General features: G+C 42.1%; 1 protein-coding gene across 1 annotated transcript in view; it reads right to left on the bottom strand.

Annotated features, from left to right (window-relative positions):
* Positions 1-19386, bottom strand: part of AVIL (advillin) — a 186220-nt gene that overhangs the window by 60771 nt on the left and 106063 nt on the right. The window contains exons 7-8 of the mRNA XM_069230920.1: positions 11471-11676; positions 10139-10217 (exon numbers count right to left, since the gene is read on the bottom strand). Coding sequence (XP_069087021.1) covers positions 10139-10217; positions 11471-11676 — 285 coding nt within the window. The remainder of the gene's footprint in view (positions 1-10138; positions 10218-11470; positions 11677-19386) is intronic.

Genomic DNA, 19386 nt, shown 5'->3' with positions numbered 1-19386 from the left:
CCCCTTCCCACAAAAAAACATGACCCATCCATAAATCCCCTGATGTCATGACAGACTTCATAACCCTTCCCAGAAGATGTATGGAACAGGGCAGGATATGTGCATTAGAAGGGATTTGTGAAGAGTAACCCATCTAATCAGAGAGATTTCCAAAACACAGGCCGATCCTGGCTCCTCAGCCAGGTGGACCCAGCTCTGCTGTGGTCACAGCCAAAACACATCCCTTGCCAGCTTTTAATTCTTGGGCCAGGGTCTACCTAGATTTATGATAGAGGTTAAAAATACATGTAATGAAAGGCACATGCCCCATTTGGTAACTCAGTGCATGGCATCAGACGAATACTCCCTTCTCAAGGTGTCTTTCACACAAACTCAAGCACTTCTTATCAATTAATAAGGACTCTGTCTCTTCGCCTGGCACTCTGTGGGCCGGAAAGACTGCATTGTGAGTATAGTGAGGGCCTACTTGAAGGGCAAGGAATGAGAGGCAGGTCAGCGAGTAGCTGACTTGGAAGTGGAGATCATGAATCTAGAGCATCTAAATCAGAGACAGCCCCAAAGCCTACGTTCAGACACCTGACTACAGCCAGGACATCACTTCACCAACTGGCTTTTGATGAGGCCCACAAATGCTGGATTCCCTTGACCAAAAGGGTGTATGAATGGGACAGCAAATCAAGTGCCTCACACAGTCCTTTCAGTGACCAGTGCCCATGGGATGACAGCAGTGTGAACAGTAGATACTGCAGCAGCATTTGCAGTTTATTACCACACACTATGGCCCTGATTTATTTATGCTTTTTTTGTGCCACATTACCGTCATTTTTTTATGCAAAAGCGGCGCAAATGTACAAAATACAATTGCATTGTGTAAATTTGCTCCGCTTTTGCGTCAAAAAATGACGGTAATGCGCTGCACAAAAAGTATAAATCAGGACCTATGTATCTATTCTGCATGGCCCTTCAGAAAGACATTGCAAAGACTTATGAGGACCTACCTTTGCCCCTTCTACATCTGTCTGAACGCAGGGCACTTGAACAGCCCTTACATCCTGACAACGTTCAGCAAGCCCTTCAGAAACAAAACACTGGGAAAACACCTGGACCAGATGACTAGCCCATGGAGTACTACTGAGGGTTTGCAATGCTCCTAATACTCTCCATGATGGACATGTTCCAAAAGGAGATAGATATAGGACAATTTCCCGATGAGCTGGACTTGGCATCATCTTGGTGTTGCACAAGGCAGGACACCCCACAGATTGATGCAAAGCATATAGACTGATTTCCCTAATTCAGTATTTATTACTGCTCGCGCTTTTTTGGCTCTTGTAGCCGCAATAAAGCTTCTTTGAATTTGATTTCCCTAATTAATTCAGAACTCCAGATGTAGGCACATCCCAACAGACTCTATCACCCTACAAGCGCACTTGGTCCACCCTGACCAAAGTGGCACTAGACCCACAGAGTGCAGATGGTGCTAGCTCACTTAACAGACATACGAGGTCCAGCTGTGCTGTTACTGATTGACTTTGAAAAGCCCTTTAACTTGGCTGATTGGTCCTTCGTAGACCAAGTACTTACAAAACTGTGTTTTGGACCGAGAATATGCTGCTACATCAGAGTCCTGTACTCACACCCAAGGCACAGGTCCTGGACAATGGCATCCTCTCAGACCCCTTTCCATTTGGATGAGGCACCCAACTGGTATGCACATTGTCTCCCCTTCCCCCCTCTTCTTTGCACTAGCCAAAGAGCCACTGGAAACATTGGTCCATTGTGATGCCCAGTTGAGGGGCTTTGATTGGGTAGTAACAGTGGAAGATGGATAGCCATTTACACAGGTGATATTCTTCTATTCCTCACCCAACCCGGATAGCTCTTTACGCAGATGATATTCTATTCCTCACACAACCCTCTCTTATTGCCCCTCTTCTTCTCCAGATGTTCTCGGTGTACAGAGAGGCTTCTGGCCTACAAGTCAATTGGACTAAGTCTATCCTGGACCCGCTCAAAGGAGAGCTGGGGGGTGTGAACTGCAGGCACTGCTACTGATCTGCAGGCTGAGCTTCCAATATGTGGGAGTATACGTTGCCCTGGAGCCCAACCTAACCTTCAGCTTAAACATGTCCCCTCTGAAGTTCAAACTGTCAGCAGCCTTGGGCACATGGTCGAGACCTCCACTAAATATACTTGGCAGAGTTGCGATATTTAAAATGATCATGCTCCAATGTATTCTATACACACTAAAGAATTTCCTTCTATCGATACCCCAAGCCTGGTTCGTAAAAATTACAGCAAAGATTTGCTCCTCCCTCTGGCTGGACAGGCCAGTGTAGCAGAATATAGTATATGTGTCCCCTCTACATATGATGGGGAATTGGGCATGGCAGAGCAGAGGTGCATCTATATTATGGGGTGGCAAGCCTTCTAAATGTGAATGATTGGATGAGCGGGGTTGGTGGGACCTAGTGTTTCGCCTCAAGGTGGTCCAAGTTGAACAAGATCAAATACTCAATACTTGTGTGGAGGCCCAATACCCTGATCATTATCAGACATTACAAAAATGTTCTTCGGGAGCGGCGCTCGGCCCTGAGTGGCTGGGTTGGGATTTGAAAATCACCATTAAATCACCCCCTGTGGACCGGTACTTGTTTACACAACACTTCTCAACTAGAGTGCTTTAGACAGAAGGACATCGCTTGCAGCACCAACTGGGAGAAGTCTGCAGGGGTCCACGTGAAGTCCTTTGGGGCACTCCAGGAGAAATACTACCAGAGTACGTCACAGTTTTACCATTACTTGCAATTATAACATGCACTCCCCTCCACCACACACTTCTGGAATCTGTACCACAGCGCAACCCTCTAGAGGCACAACTCCTCATTAGCCCCATCGACAGAGGTGGAATCTCCCTAATGTACAGATTCTTGAATATTTTGAATCCCCCTCGCTCTCTTCTGGGCTTCAAGGCCAAATGGGAATAATGGGTGGGCTCCTTGGTGGGCCAGAATAGAGGGACATGTGCATGTCGACCAAAGTATTGGTGATCCCCTTCAGACTTTGGCTCCTGCAATTAACCTATTTACACATGACATATCTTACACCTATGCACTTTTGGAGAGCTAACAGACTTGCCATACTGGCATGTAATTGATGCCAAGGGGCAGAAGCACACTTCTATCACATGATGTGGGATTGTCCAGTCATCAAGGGATATTGAAGGATGGTATTTAAGGTGCTTTCTGGAGTACTGGGAGTGGTAATTGAGCCTTCCCCTAGGGTAGCTCTGTTGGGTATTATTGAGAACCCCCTTAGAATTGGGACAGTCTTGGCCAAACGTGATATAGCAAATATTGGCAACCCCCCTCCTCCGTAGGCAAGCTGGAGGGCAGCAATGGACTGGTGCGCCGGAATCAAAGAATTGTTTTTTAAGCCAAGAGACTTCTCCATGAAATATTAGCGGGTGTGGGCAAAATGGATGGCTTATCATGGTCTTGTCTGAGGGGCATTGGCTGAATTCTATTTGTAAGTGGGATGTAAACTTCGATGTGGTTCTATCAACCATTGTGTTACTATATGAGATGGTAAAACTGAATAAAATGTTTGATATAAAAAATGCATATGGCCCTCTCATGCACAGGAAGAACACTACAAAAATTAAGAGCATAGCAACCTTTGTAGGAGTGAGGCATAACAATATGCTCTGTCATGCAATCTGAAAAAGCAGCTCCTGAGCTCTCATCAGTGATGAACCAACACAGGCAAAGCGGCCTCTCTTCAGACAAGGTCATAATTGTCACAGAACAGATTTGTGACCTTCACTTCTGATGCTTTTGATAGACCGACTTCCAGGATGCCTCTTCTGCACTTTCTCAAATATAAAGCAACTGTTTCACTTAGTCCACTCACATCCCATAACAATGCAAGCACTTTTATCCAGTCTAGCCAGGTATGGTAAGTCTGGCAATACACCACTTTTCCATAAGCTACAAAAGTTCAATAGAAGCTTTCAGTCATTTGCCAACGTCTCTCACATCTTCTAGGTTTCTACTGAAACCCATGTACCTCGCTCACCCGCTGGGTTGCTGCTTTTTCATCAGCCAAGAATGGTTGACCAGGTTTTCTCCAAATAAAATAGCAGCACAAATTAGTTCATTGTATTCCATAACAGGAAACAAATATCCCTATAGGGATTCACCGCCGTGTGTCTCTTAAGCTTAGAAATACAGCTTAGAAGCAAAAAAGATGGTAATAATTGTTGATGGTCAGATGTCATTGCCCCCTTTTCTCAGTGCAGTAGTCGGTAGCTGCTTCCTGCAATTAACATAACTACAACCTCTTCTACCTCTGCTTTACCGGTCCTACTGCTTCTTAGTCCTGGGTGCTTACAGAATCTCTCGCCGCAACAAATGGAACACAATCTGTGCTAGTGCTCCACACCAACATATTCATGAACTCCAGTTGGACCAGAATGACATTATCCAATAACCTTTATAAACCATGGGCCAGAGGTACAAATAAGATACAGTTTGTGATTTCCTAATCATGAATCTTTGCGATTTGCAATTAGGAAATCACAAACTGTGATGTACTACAGTGGGTTTAACACTGTTTGCAATTCCCAAATGGGTCACAAGGGTCCTGCCTCATCAATCAGGTTCTAATTAGCGACCCAGTGGGATGGCTAGCACTCACAGGGATGGTGGCGTCCTAGGGTCAGCTAACCAACATGTCTGTGACTGCTTTTTAAATAAAGCATTTTTTTTTGTAATCCAGCCCACTTTCCTTAAAGGAAATCGGGATGCATTACAAAAAGAAAACTAAAAGGTTTCTTTTTATTTTGTATGAGTAGGCAGTGGTCAGTGGGACCACTGCCTGCCTTTAAAAAATGTTTTCACCCACGTTGATAAAAGGGAAGGAGTACCCTGGGGACCCCTTCCCGTTTGCAAATGGATTACCGCCTCCTCTATACATTTGGAAAAATATGAAGGTTTTGCAACTGCATTCTGGTTGCAAAACATTTATACATGCCAGTGCTATTCGATATTTGGAAGAGACGCCCTAAACTCGCCCCTTCTTAATACTGAATTGCAAAAGCAAAATGTGATTCGGTAACAAGTTACTGTGTCACATTTTGCCTTTTGAACATTGAAAATGCATTTTACCAGTCACAAACTTGCAACTGGTAAAATGGTTTGAACATCTGGCCCTAAATCCCTATCAATTTCCTCTGCTTTTCACCTTCTAAGTGACACCATTAGGCTATGTGATAAGAAAATATGGTATCATTTTGGTTTACAATATGCTTACAATATTTAACAATACATTGACATCAAATGCTGCAAAAGCCTAAACCTTACCTCCTCCTTTTTTACATTTGACAATTCTAAAGCTAAAGCATAAGAATAATTAGTTTCTCTTTCTCCCCCCACACAAAGGACGGGAACTTCCAGTTGAGTGGTATACTGAACTTAAGGACAAGGGCCTCACCCCAAAAAAGATCCCCCCGAGTAAATCTCTTGGCTCATTAATCACCTCACCTTGAGCTACATACTCAATGGCTGGCCAAGAATGCCAGATTCCATGAAAAACGTCTCTGTAGCCACAAATATTTCCTTCCAAAGCAAGATCTTACACTGGCTGTTCAAGCCTGAGTCAGTTCAAATATAGTCCACATTGATTGGACTCCCTAAATCTTTGCTAGCACCCCTCGGGCCAGTCTTCCGTTCGGCAATAGGTCTGTTGTCCAAATAACAGATCTCTGCACATCAGAACACTCTTTTTATTACAAAGTTCATTTACCATGGATAATGAGCCTGCAATTAAGGCTGCATGCATCCCTAAAAGACGATTGACATGAACAAATCTGACAACCTCCGTCTTACACTCAAGCTTTCTAGCAATTAAATTTAGGAAGCCAATCCTGCAAGCAGGACAATCTCAGATTCAGAAAGTCTTCCAACCTGAACAGTGATGCTCTGGAAATGTACCAAGGATCTGGAATGCTTTACACATTTCCTACAGGCCATATCAATCTCCGCATTTAAAAGGGAGCTGAAACAGCAATTCCTACAAGACCTTTTAAAACCTGTATTCACATTTTTTATCCAGTTTTCCCAGATGTGCACTACAAAGATAAGAATGTCTTTTCGAAGATTTAAACTGTTTCAATTAACTCATTTCTGCTTTATTACTGTATTTTAATATCATTCTCAAGTCATCAGGCCAGAGTAGTAGGTGCATTATGTCTGTCTTATTCTTGCATAACCAAGGCATTAGGTTCCCACAAAGAGGCCACAGAATTACAGTTATTGTCCAATGACACATTTTCATCAGACTCTTTCCCACTAAGAGGAAGCCCATAAAAACATCCTTTTGACACATTCTCAAATTAGAAAATATAGAACAAAATTCACATTCTTCCAAAGTTACTTTACATTACAAACTAACAATTCTATCCATACTGAGACACGTAGTTTATGCCTAAATTGCAATATTGTGAAATTCAGACCACAATTTCGGTCTTAATAACTGATTGAATAAGATCTCCAGAAATGTGTCTTGTATTGGAATGTCTTCAACAATGAATGACATTATTGAGATGTTGCTACTTGCCCCACCAGAGTGTTTAATTTAATCAACATAATGTCTCATTTAGAATGCCTTTTTTATTATTGAAGGGCATTCTCTACCATCTATTGCTCAGAATGCTGTGGTGGTACAATAAGGAATAGCAGCATGCATGGCTGTCGATAACGACCCCTCAACATTGACATATCCATACCACTTCTACAGAGGGCACCTAAGGTAGATAACATTTGATAACTAGCGCAAGCAACACTTGGGGACATACCCACCTTTATTATGGTTTATCATCAGCAACAACAATAGGGTGATGGATGGAATGCTTGAATTAATCTCAGCCACTGGCAGTTGCTGAGGCCGCATTCCAGCTCATTTGTTTTTGCCCACTATGTCAATCTAGACGCAGATGCTGAAAGTACGACCTGACCTTTACAAGCGGCCCCCTGTTAGGCAGCAGCACTGGGCTGCTGTTTACTCAACAGAGCACAATATTCACAAAGCTGTTAAACGGGAAAGCATTTCTTTACATTTTATTTAAAGTAAGGGAAAAGAAGCAAAGAACAAGGCCTGCAACACTTTTCTTTAGGAACACATTCAATTTTAAAGTAATTGTGCAACAAACATGTAAAAACATGATAAATGTTCTTCAAAATTCAAACAAAGTACTTTTCATTAACAATCAGAAGTGTTTCACCTTACTACATCAGATTATATCACTGCATTGAGAGGCATTTGTTAAGATGATAGTTTTTAAGCATGAACTTAAAAACATTCATGGCCACCCTGACCTGACAGCATTGCCATTAGTGAACCAAGGGGCAAGCCATTTGTCATGTGCACCCACTGGGTGGCCTAGGTTATTACTATACCAAGAACAGAATTATAATTTATTAAATAAAACATAAGAGAAGGTTTGTACAGCGTATATCCTGAACTCAAGTGTTTCAATGTGCTCTCATATGTGATAGTGAAGAAAACAGTGTCAAAGTGAAATAAAACAATTGCTTCAAAGGACACCATTTGGTTAAGAGGGGAAGCAGTGAATGATCACAGGTTTTCTGGTTTCATATTCTCCAATTCAACTAGATGGGTATATTTCTCCCACTCACCTTTTACATCAAAAGTAATGCTTGATCTTTAATTCTTTGTGAATGAGGTAAGAATGTGAGCAGCAGACAGAAGCCACATGAAAGCTGCATTAATTTTGAGCTCGAAGATGCAAGAGAGCCTTGAGATGAGCCAGAGCCTTGCATCTGGCATGAGCTTGGCTGAAGCCTTCTTTGGCTCACTGTAATGATGTCACCTTCCATTATTCCTTGGGACATGTTCCCTTGGAATATGGAATGTGATGAGGTAAGGTTGAGGTCAAGGATGGAATGTGGGGGAAACGGACGTGGAGTACGGAGAGAAGGGAGGTTGGATTGTGGCTATGCTGAAGGTGTTGTGATTTATTGTATCTTATTGAAGGTAGCGTTATGCCACGAATTTCTAAATGGTTATTATCTGCGTTGAGTTATAATTTCATGGTGGAATTTGTGAAGGGGAGTAAGAATGTTGTTGCAGATTATCTTTCTAGAGTGCCCGAGAATAGTGGGGAGCTTATAGAGGATGGAATGGAAGATATTATAGGGACCGTTTTGGGTGAGTTGACCATAACGGCTCAGGAATGGGAAGATGCTGTGACCACTGATACGGTGCTAAAGATTGGGAAGGAAAAGGTAGTAAATGGTTGGAGGGATGACAGTGTGAACAACTGTGGTGACCTGGTTGGGTATCTTAATGTCAAAGATCAGTTAAGTATAGTTAATGGGAGGTTACAGAGGAGGGATCAGCTCTTTCCTCCTGCTGGCATAAGGAAACACATTATAGAAATCACAGATCAGGGACATCTTGGCAGGGGAATGATGAAGAGAAAGGTAAGACAATCGTTTCGGTGGCCAGAGATGGATAAACAAGTTGAAGATGTAGTAAAGTATTGTTTTGCATGTGCCAATAGTGATAAGACCAAGGTACTAAGACAAGCTTCCCTAGCACCTGTAAAGTTTCCAAGTGGACCTTGGGAGAAATTGGCAGTGGATTTCATTGGACCAGTGTTTAAGTTAGGTGCGAAGTATAGGTACCTACTTGTGCTAATTGATTACCACTCCAAGTGGTTTATCACCAAAGTGGTGGATCATATGAGAGCTAGGGAGGTTATTGAGTTTTTTGAAGAGGTGTTCTTAGAAGAGGGAATTCCTAAGTCCATAGTGTCTGATAATGGTGTACAGTTTATATCATCTGAAATGGTTGACTACTTACGAAGAATGGGAATCAGGCATGAGAAAGTAGCTCTTTTCCATCCACAAGCCAATGGTTTAGTGGAAAGAATAAATCGATTGATCTTGGATAACATCCAATTATCCCTGGCCAACCAACGTCCTTGGAAAAGAGAATTAAATAAAATGATGTGGACGTATCGTACCACTCCCCATTCTACAACAGGAGTGTCACCATTTGTATCATAGAAGGGTAGGGAGCCTGGAGTATTGGAGTGTCCAGTATGGTTAAAAGGCAATCAAAAAGTGATGGTTGACAGGGAGTCTATAAAAGCTAGGGTTGAGAAATTCCAGGAGAAAAGTGCTTTACAATATAATAAAAGAATGTGTACTAAAGGTTGCCATATACAGAAGGGAGATTGGGTGGCAGTGAGAAAGAGTGGGATTATTGTGAAAGGAGAAAGCAAGTATTCTCCTCCGCAACTTGTGCAGGATGTTAAAAAAAATGTTGTGATCTTAGAAAATGGTTCTACATGGAGTATGGGACGCATTTGTAAAGTTAATCGTTAATATGCTTATAACGTTAAATGTTATTGCGTGGGATTGTTTAATTCCGTAAAACAAAGTTCAAAATTTTCGTTATATTGAAAGGGGGAGGTGTGTAATGATGTCACCTTCCATTATTCCTTGGGACATGTTCCCTTGGAATATGGAATGTGATGAGGTAAGGTTGAGGTCAAGGATGGAATGTGGGGGAAACGGACGTGGAGTACGGAGAGAAGGGAGGTTGTATTGTGGCTATGCTGAAGGTGTCGTGATTTATTGTATCTTATTGAAGAAAATAAACAAGATGAAAACGGACCTTTAAAGGAATAACCATTACACTCACCTTCCAATAACACACAATGACAATGAATGGGATAAAGGTATACAAAGAGTTTCATTTGACCCTCAAAATAAGTCCACCACTCACTGTCCAAACTATGTACATGCTTTGCTTCCACTGTACTCACCTTACACCAACTCTGACCGTCACCCTACTGACATTATTGAAGCCATCTGTCATGTCACAGATAATACATTTTGGGGCCTGGGAAAATATTTGTGAGTACCCATACTGTAGACAAAAGCCACCTTACACCAATCCATACTGACCCGGCTGCACATTGGAACAGTCCTTCCTGAACGGCCAGGCGAAGCCCTCTCCAGAAGGAACCACAAGCAACCTCATGCCGGTTTATAGTATGGGTGCATTGGTGCAGCGGGGACTTTTAATAAATACAAGTAATACTCACATCATGGTTCAGCATATCCTGGACCAGAGGTCGAGTTGCCACCTCTGTCACCTGCATTTGTCCTCCAGCATCACATACACTGGAAAAAGAAAGCGAAAGAAAATATTATAGGCAGTACTTAGTGATTTTAAATTCCAATGTCTTCTGTGACATTTCATGTAATTTTTACCAGCATAGGTTGAACGGAAATCACTTTTCAGACACACAGCATGGCTGCGTAGATAAGTGGGGCTCTTCTGCAGCCCACATTCAACAAGCTTGATATGATTCCATTGAATACACCTTCACAACACTTAGGCCCTCATTTAGAGTTTGTCAGGAGGCAGAGGCCTCCCGCCAAACTCTGTCGGATGGAAAACCACCACTCCGGTTTTCCACCCAGTGGCTCTGTTTTGAGTTTCCCGGTGGGCCAGTGCGCAGCAACAGCATTTCCGCCTGCTGGCCCAGCGGGAAACTCACCACAACATTGACAATGTTGCAGTGCGTCGGGTACGACAGCACCCATCGCATTTTTCACTGCCCGTAATTTGGGCAGTAGAAAGCGCAACTGGGCTGTCCGTGGGGGCCCCTGCACTGCCCATGCCCACGGCACGCCGTCTCCGCCAGTCTCTGCATGGCGGAGGAACCGCCATGCAAAAGTCGGCAGAGAGGGGGGCTTATAATCCCTAGGTCCTGGTGAATTAAGAACTCCGGGAATGGCAGGCGTCGGTCTTTCAAAATATGGCAGTGCGGCGGTCCGACCGTGGCTTTCGCCACAGTCTTAATGTGGAGGTTTTAAGACCGTCACCCTCATAATGAGGGCCTTAGTGTTGTCCTGGACCACACCAGCATCAATATACTGGTCTTCAAATTGCATGAAGGATAACCCATGTCTTTCTGTAGGGGTAAGATGTCCAGGTTATGTTGAGATGGTTGGCTAAGATGTTGATGACATCCAATAAGAATACTTTATTTGATACAGTAAAGTAATGCTTTGTGTTTGCTGGAGCACTGTACTCATTAAACATGCCTGACCGAAAGAACTGAAAATCAAATTCGCAGATATATGCCAGGACGTGATGTAGTTTCAGAGTAGACAGATTCAGTTTCAGCTTCCTTCACACTATTTCTTTGTGAAACAAGTCTGCCAAGCACTGAAGATCAAGAGCAGATCTACACGAAGCTCAGATGGTAGAACTTAGCAGTCTGCCATCAGTGGCAGAATTTATTCTGTCAATAAATTGTGAAATGTTATGTGAAAAATCCCACACTCCAGGGCAATATGGTTGAGGAGCAGTGTAGTAGTTGATGGTAGTCTGACTTATGTTTAGAGTCAAAGTGCAGCATACTCACTGGTAGAGCATGACGTTGGCTTTCTGCTGCTGGTCTGCCACCTCGTCTGGAGTTGGGGGATTTAGCTTCTGTGTCCGCTCGCCGAGCACACTCATTAGAACCTTCATTAGCTCGGGGTAAGCTTGCTCTTTCTCTCCTTCCACCACAGCAATTTCAGCACGTCCTCCCCGTTCTCTGTCACGGATGTCTTTGGCAAGAAGCATCGCCTATAAAAGAATCAGAATCTTCCAATTTTTGTCGAAAAATTATTTTATTTGACCTTCTATATAAGTGTGATGTGGGCACGTAAAAACATTGTTGTTAAAGTGAAGCAAAACATACATTTTTGCACCAAGAAACATCCCAAATATCTGCTATGTGCCACCTTATGCAATATATCGTTCTTTGTAATTAGAAAGTACTTACTGTTAAACAGATGTGTACAATTTATGTGCATTGGATTTTACACATGCATAAGCAGTGGGCAGTGGGCACTTAATTGTTTCTTGGCACTTGAGGAGATGTAAAAATGCAACCCTAAGTGGAAGTTAATGACAACCGTCTCAGATACCACTTTAAAACAGTTAGATTTTCCCAAAATATTGTGGTAGATATCTAGCAAAGATGTAAGTGGGGCCTAGGGCAGTAGAGCATGATCATTGTGTGATAGATTTGCAAGAGTCAATCAAAGTTATGCAAACACTCAAAAATAGAACACTAGATTCAAAATGTAATTTGTGTTTTTTCTCTTAGTTATTATACAAATTTGTATCAGATCGTGTTTTCCAAGCACCACATTCACAGTACTAGTTACAGAGATGTAGTCTGTCAGGGCGAGAGTCATAGATTGACTTTACACAATACAGCCAGAGTTTATTAAAATTTCAACCAGAAAATAATGATTTTTTTGTGTTATTGGAGGTTAGGACTGATGAAGAGACTGGGGGTCTCACCACTAGATTGATTCATATCAAGTCAGACTGGAGAGGAGCTCTGAGGAAGCATAAAACAACAAACTGTACCATACTGTAGGTAATACTGATACCATGACCTAACAGGTTCTTCTTCAAGGAGATAATAAGTGTATCTCTCATTGTCTTAGAAGATCATTCTAATTGGAGATTTCATTGTTTAGTTACAAATACTGCAGAACAGGCAGGCATCAAAGTAGATGAATTCCCGCTGCCAGATGTTTTCTTGCAGATAATACATCCTTTCAGCTACAATTGGTCAAACCCTAGACCTTTTGTTCTCTTGCCGCCTTGGTACAACAAATGTGATGGTCCAATTGGGAAACTGGTCGAACCCCTCATTGATTACAGTGTGCATAGGACCAGCAAGCCTCTTAAGCAGCCAAATGGCACAGAAACCTCTATACTGTGCACCTTCTAACAAAGGGCACCAATTTAAAATTCAAATTCCAGAAATCCTTCATATTAATCTGAACAACTTTGCCAAAGAAAGAGAACCCTAAGTCATAACACAGGAACCCTTGAGGTTGAGATCTCAATCCATTTAACGGGACTGAACCCCAGATCACCTAACAAGTAGGTTGTGGCAGAATAAGCTAACCTAAAAAGACAAAAGCACAATTTAGAGCATTGGCGGAGAAAGGGCAAAACTTCATCTGACAATGTCTGCTGTAAAGTCCATGTGACACGTTCGAATGCCACAAGGCCTAGGTACAGGATCTAAATCAGCTGGCTGCAAGCCAGACTAGCAAAACTTTAAAATTATTCTACAAGGGCGCAGAACCTGCTGTAATAACAAACTTTTCCCATGTCACTCAAGAATAACTTGCTCTCTTTTTTATACACAAGAGCAAAATCATAGAGAAGGAAGCTTATATGGTGACTCGAAGAGTATATGAACACAACAAACTATGTGGCTGTGAGTTAGATATCAGACTGCAGAGGGACACCAAATGAATTTTTGCCAACACAACCCGAGGAGCGTCTCTCTTCACTCAATATAGACCATATCAAAATTCATCATCTTTGATCTGCCAGCTGCATTTAACATTGAAGTCCCTAAAACACTACAAGAGCACTTGGAGGAATTGAAAGAACTCACAAGGACAAACTTGATGGTGTGGCATTCTTTCCTATGAAACAGGAAGCAACAATTTAGAACTAGAAAATCCATCTCATCCGTCAGAAATACCACCAGTGACACCCCCATGGCTCCTCGCTTACTCTGCTCTTCCTCATTTACATGTTGCGATCATCTCACATTACCCACTGCCCTAGCTCAATCAATTAGTGTACGGTTAAATAAACATCATAATACATTAGGTCATATATTGGTGGTTACCATTCTGCCATGTTTGAATATTATTAATTATACGGGAAAGGTAAGATTACTAAAATCCGCTTAGTCTATGGTTTTACATTGAAGAATACCCTCTCTTTTGTCCTTTCATTTGCTTACCTAATTGCTGTCCCATGGTAAATAACCAATTAGCATTAGTGAATGATTCCATTGGGACCACTGTCTTGTGTGTCATTAAGTATAAGTGAATCCTCTTGTATCTATCTCACAGCTAACAGGAGGCAATTGTGAGCATTCTTAATTGACCTTTCAGTGTATTGTACTGTATCTTTTGTATAGTATTTACTACTCCTAGGTGGTGCCTTGAAGCACTTTGATCCATGGATAGCTAGCTACACTCTGTTAGGTGTGTGGTTGGGAGGGTGTTGTTTTAGTTCTTAGACAGTAGGGAAGTGTTTTCATGTCTTGCGTGATGACCACCGTGATGAAGTTATCGTGTTATAGGATGGGTGAGATATAGACAAGCAAATTATAATAATAATAAGAACTAACAAGCTTAGCCAGAGGGGCAGCCAGATGCTGTGTGCCCATACAACAAAATGGGGACAATCAGAAAAAGCCCAATAATCCATAGAGCGGTATGGCATGCAGAGATGCTGTCGAATGAGTAAAAGGATATAAAAGGGCAGGGATGGGAAATGGTGACATAAGCAGTAGAAGTGCATCATTTTGTTTTATTGGACTGAAATATCTGCTTCGTCACTCCATATTTTTAACCTTTTTGCTGAGCCCTATATTTTTCCTGCTGTCAAACTCTGTCCTAACTCTGCTAGCTAATAGTAAAGTGCTTGTGCTCCCCCTTTAAACATGGACAAATTGGAGTACTTCTATTTGATATATTTAACTTACCTATAAGTCCCTAATATATGGTACAAGATATACTGAGGTCCTGGAAGTTACAGGCCACTAGTGGACTGCAGCACCTACTGTGCCGTCCACTACAGTGGCAGTGCAAACATGGGTTCAGGCCTATCAGTGTTCCTGCCTATAGCAATATAAAAAATTAAATTCGACTAGTCAAGAGAAACACCTTTGACAGGTAAAAACCTCTGTTTTAAATATTAATAACTCACCCTAAGTAGGCCTTAGGGATTAGCACAGAGCACCGTGCATGGCATTTAAAAGCAGGACATTTAGAAATTTAATGTTAATATGTCCTTATGTTGACTAGCACCCAAACATAATTTTTCATGTGTCCGTCCAAGCTGTTCTAGCTAGAAATACGGATTAAAAATCCTAATAGTATATTTCAGGAATGTGACTAGCTGGGAAAATAAATATTAATTTTAAAAGTTATTAAAATCCAATTCAATGTTGAAGTCAGATTTCTAATAAATATTGAGCAAATGTAATTTTTAAAAAGTGAACTTTTCCCTGCTTAAAGTTAGTGAAGGCTAGTTTGTTTTCAAACTTCCCCCAGCCACTGATTAGCATTTCCAAAGGTGTGAAATGCCTCCCAGGGGCAAACAATAAGCTGACCTGAATTGGCAGAGATGTCTCCTTAGAACCTAACAGAATATGCAGGGTGGGGACTATAAGCATCCTATTTAACATTACAGTGTAAAATCCTGCTTGAGTGCAGATCTGCTGGGTTTACACTTAACACTTTGGGGCACACTTGAAAGGTAGAGAACAGGATGACAAGATCATTCTTGCATATTCACTATCTGGTTGCTGATGAACCCTGCTTTGTCCCACTAGACTTCTGTCTGTGGGTTTAACATACAACACTGGGCGTGCACTTCAAATGAAGGGAAGCAGGATGCCAAAACACTTCTTGTCTATCCACTATCTGGTTGCTCAAAAAATACTTTTGTTCTACCAGACATCTATCTCTGGGTTTATTCTGGGTACAGTTACTGTCTCAAACTGAATTTTAGTTATAGATGTAGGAAGACACTAGGATTACCAAAAGATACTCTCCTCACACACCTCCAGAGTTCAGAACCCAAGTTGTTTGTGGCTGAAGACTTCTGTCATCATGAAAATGCCCAAGGTGGGTATGGTTGGCCCCAGGAATTTTCACCCCATTGGTTAAGGCATGTCCAGGAGCCATTTCTACCCTCTAGCTCGTGCCAGGCATAAATGTGGCAGCTCCAGGCACCCACTTCAAAACCTTTTGTAGACGTGTGGAAGATTGGAAGAGAACTGGAACTGTTGTATGTGACCAGAGAGGAGTCCTGAAAGACTGGACTCCAAGAGTCAGCCTGATGATCCCCTATGTGACAACAGGGCAACAACAAGCTACAAGAGGCCTTTCCTGAAACCGCTCAGCTGACTTGTGGGAACTGGACTTGACTGGACCCTGCTGTTGTGCCTCTGCCTGACACCCTGTGAGTCTCTAAGTGCCTTCCCTGAGGTCCTGTGGCTATTGAGAAGTGTACACCTGTAGTGGATTGGGACTTAAAGGACTAAAGTCAGAAAGTAAAATCTTTCACCAAGATGAACCTGGTTGGTGTATCGAACCCCCCTCCATTACGGTCAGCATCAAATTGCACTTAGGTTTGAGTCTACCACAACAGTTCACTATCGTTGGCCGTTTGTGCTTCTTAGTTTTCTTCCAAAGTAATGTATTCATACTTCAAATCTCCCTCACTGGAATTTTGTCTTTTTTGGTGTTGTTTTGCTTATCAAATTTTATTACAAGACAGGAGGCTCATATTATGCTATTCTTTTCATGCTTTATTTTAAACAGCAGCCAAGAAACTACAAATCCCAGAATACCTGGGAAAAAACTACAAAACTGCATCACAATGGGATCCACCAATCACACGACGATCCCTATAATAACTATCTTGACTGAGAGCAACAAGCCCTCTTTTCTTGCTGCTCGCAGTCATCATCATCAAACAGACTTTATTCGGCTTTCAACAGGCCATAAAAGTATCAAGTAATAGCACATTAATAAATATGTATAAGAAAAATTATAAATAGATAAGGAAGATAATAAGACACATCCTTAATTCATTCAAGGACAGGTATATAAAACTTGATAAAATTACATCAGTGCAAAATCGAGTTCAATTACAGTGTTTTCTAGAGAGTGAGGAGTTTACCGGAAATTCCAGATTTTCAAATAAAATTAATTCAGTGCGCCCATAGACTTCCTTACAGAGAGTACTGTACATAAAAAGTTTGCTAAGATTCCACACATTTCAGTAGAGGATAAAATCTGTAAGCTGAAATACGCGTCGCGGCACTGACGCAAATTAGTCGATCTTAAAAAAGGCAATAAAAAACGTTTTCTTGGAATATCATAAAATTTACAAAAGAGGACCACATGCATTGTAGATTGGGGAGCTTTCGCATCACATGGACATACTCTTAAAACTGTACTCCAGTCACACATACTCGGAAAGGTTACTAGCCGATGGAAGATATTTAAGCGGAATCTTGTAAGAACAAATCGATGTAGGGGATTTACCACGCTTACTAAGTAGGGCTGGACTGCATCCATCGACAGAATTAGTTGGTTAGACATTACTGTAGATTTTTTTGATTCCACTTCCCATCTCTGTTCATCCAAGTGCTTCAAAGTCAGAGCCCTCAAATCTCTCCTGGTTATTTTTTCCAGTGATTGTGGGTTTTGGTAATATGATTCGCAGCCCATATTTTTAAAAAAGGTCATAATATATCTTAGCCAGGGAACTCTAAGCGAGTGTGTTAGATTCATGCAGTCGGATAGTATGGCCTGGTTTAATCCGGTATGCTCAGAGGTCCACACTTTATGCCATAATAATAGAGGCTGTATCTTAATTAGATCAATTACAAAGTGGACCCCTAGTTCCGAATGGCTAATATATGATGACGTGCTATTTGGTGCCATTAGCAGGAATCTCAGGAAGTCATTTTCCACCAACTGAATCGCATGGCAGTTTGTATACCCCCAGATACATGCTCCATAAGTAGCCGCCGGGATACATTTGGCTTTGTAGATTTTTACCATGTTTGACGGGGAGATCCCCCCTAGTTTTTTGGAAAAAATCTTCAAGGCCGCCGTTGTTTTAATAATCTGGTCTTTTTTTGTTTTCACGCAGTGTGCCCAGGTGGCTTGTTTATCAAACATTATGCCCAAATATGAGAAGGTGGGAGCTATCTTCACCTTGTCCTCGTGAATAGTGATTTTATAGGACTTGCTCAGTTTCCTGCCACAGTTCATTATGAACGTTTTCGAACGGTTGACTGTGAGGCCCAGGGCTGTCATGTAATTTATACAAGTGGTTAGGAGTTTCTGGAGGGCTAGCGGTGTCCTGGCCATGAGTACTGCATCGTCTGCGTAAAGGAGTGCTCGCATTCTTGTTTTTTATATGTTTTGTCTATGACTTTATAATGTAATTATATGATATGTCATATGTTTATAATTTTTCTTCTGTCACTGTTCTGGTGGGGGTTTTTCCTTGTCTTGGATAGACTGTCCGCCGTAATTTAGTTTTTCATTTCTAGCGCTCGCGCGCTCCGTTGCGCATTCCGCGCTGGCAGGCCGACTGTCAGAACGTTCGCTCAACGTTCTGACAGCCGCGCTTCATCTAACGGCATTCTTCAAATTCTTCCCACACGCGGCGGCTTCAGCGTGTGCTCTGCTTGCGTTCAGCCCTTCACGCTCGAGTTATTTTTACGAGCGTCTGATAAACAACTCCTCAGCGTGTTAAGCTTTACACGCTTGACTGCCCGGCTTAATTCTTTGACCCTCAACACAAATTCCTTCTGTGGCTTAATACGCGTTGCTGTTTTACAAGCGCGTTTTTTCCATTAAGGTTAGTGGCACATTCCCTCATCCCCGGCCAGCCTCCCCAGGTCAGTTAACACTTTCCTAATTGTTTTTTCCCTTTGGTTTAAACAGGATTTTTTTCCTGTTCCTTTCCCTTTTTATTAAATTTAGACATTCTTCTTTTCCCCATTATGTCGGAGGACGACCAAACCCAGTCCATAAAGGACAATTTGAAATCCTTTATCAAAGATTCGGTCCAACACGCTGTATCAGTGTCTATGTTGGACGTTTCAAAAAATTTGGAAGCCTCTATCTCGAAACTGCTTCACGCACCCAAAGCGAACCCTCTTTTGAGAGGCAAGAAACGTTTCTCATAAATTTGGGCCTCCAACCCGAGAGGCGAAATCTTCGGGTCTCCCCTCCTCCCCCCTTAATATCCTTCATTTACGGGACACGGATAGTGATGGGGATGATGATGTCTTACAAGACAATCTAGATGATGATTATTTTGATGGGCCTCCAGAGAAAAGGCGAAAAATTTCTCCTCATGAGTACTCCCCTCACTTAGTGCCCGACGACCTGGTTGATCCGGTTGGTGAACCTTTGTTTGACCCTACTTCTATACATCATCCCAATTCTTCGGAATGGTTCCCTTCAGATCATGTTTTGGATTACGTATCCTTTTATCTCCGACATCCCCTGGATAAGTCATTCAGAAATAAATTGAAATCTGAATGTCCCAGGCCCTCCCTCCCCTGTAAAGTTACAGATACCCCTGCCATTGATCCCCATATGCTCCTTTTCTTCACAAAATTTGGTAAAGATCCCAAGAAAGGAGTTGACCGGGCCTGGTCAAATTGCCAAGATATACTCCTAGACTTGGTGGGTCCCCTCACCA

This window comes from Pleurodeles waltl, chromosome 4_2 (assembly GCF_031143425.1).
Source record: "Pleurodeles waltl isolate 20211129_DDA chromosome 4_2, aPleWal1.hap1.20221129, whole genome shotgun sequence".
Classification (NCBI taxonomy): Eukaryota; Metazoa; Chordata; class Amphibia; order Caudata; family Salamandridae; genus Pleurodeles; species Pleurodeles waltl.
This window is presented reverse-complemented; position numbering and strand designations above follow the sequence as displayed.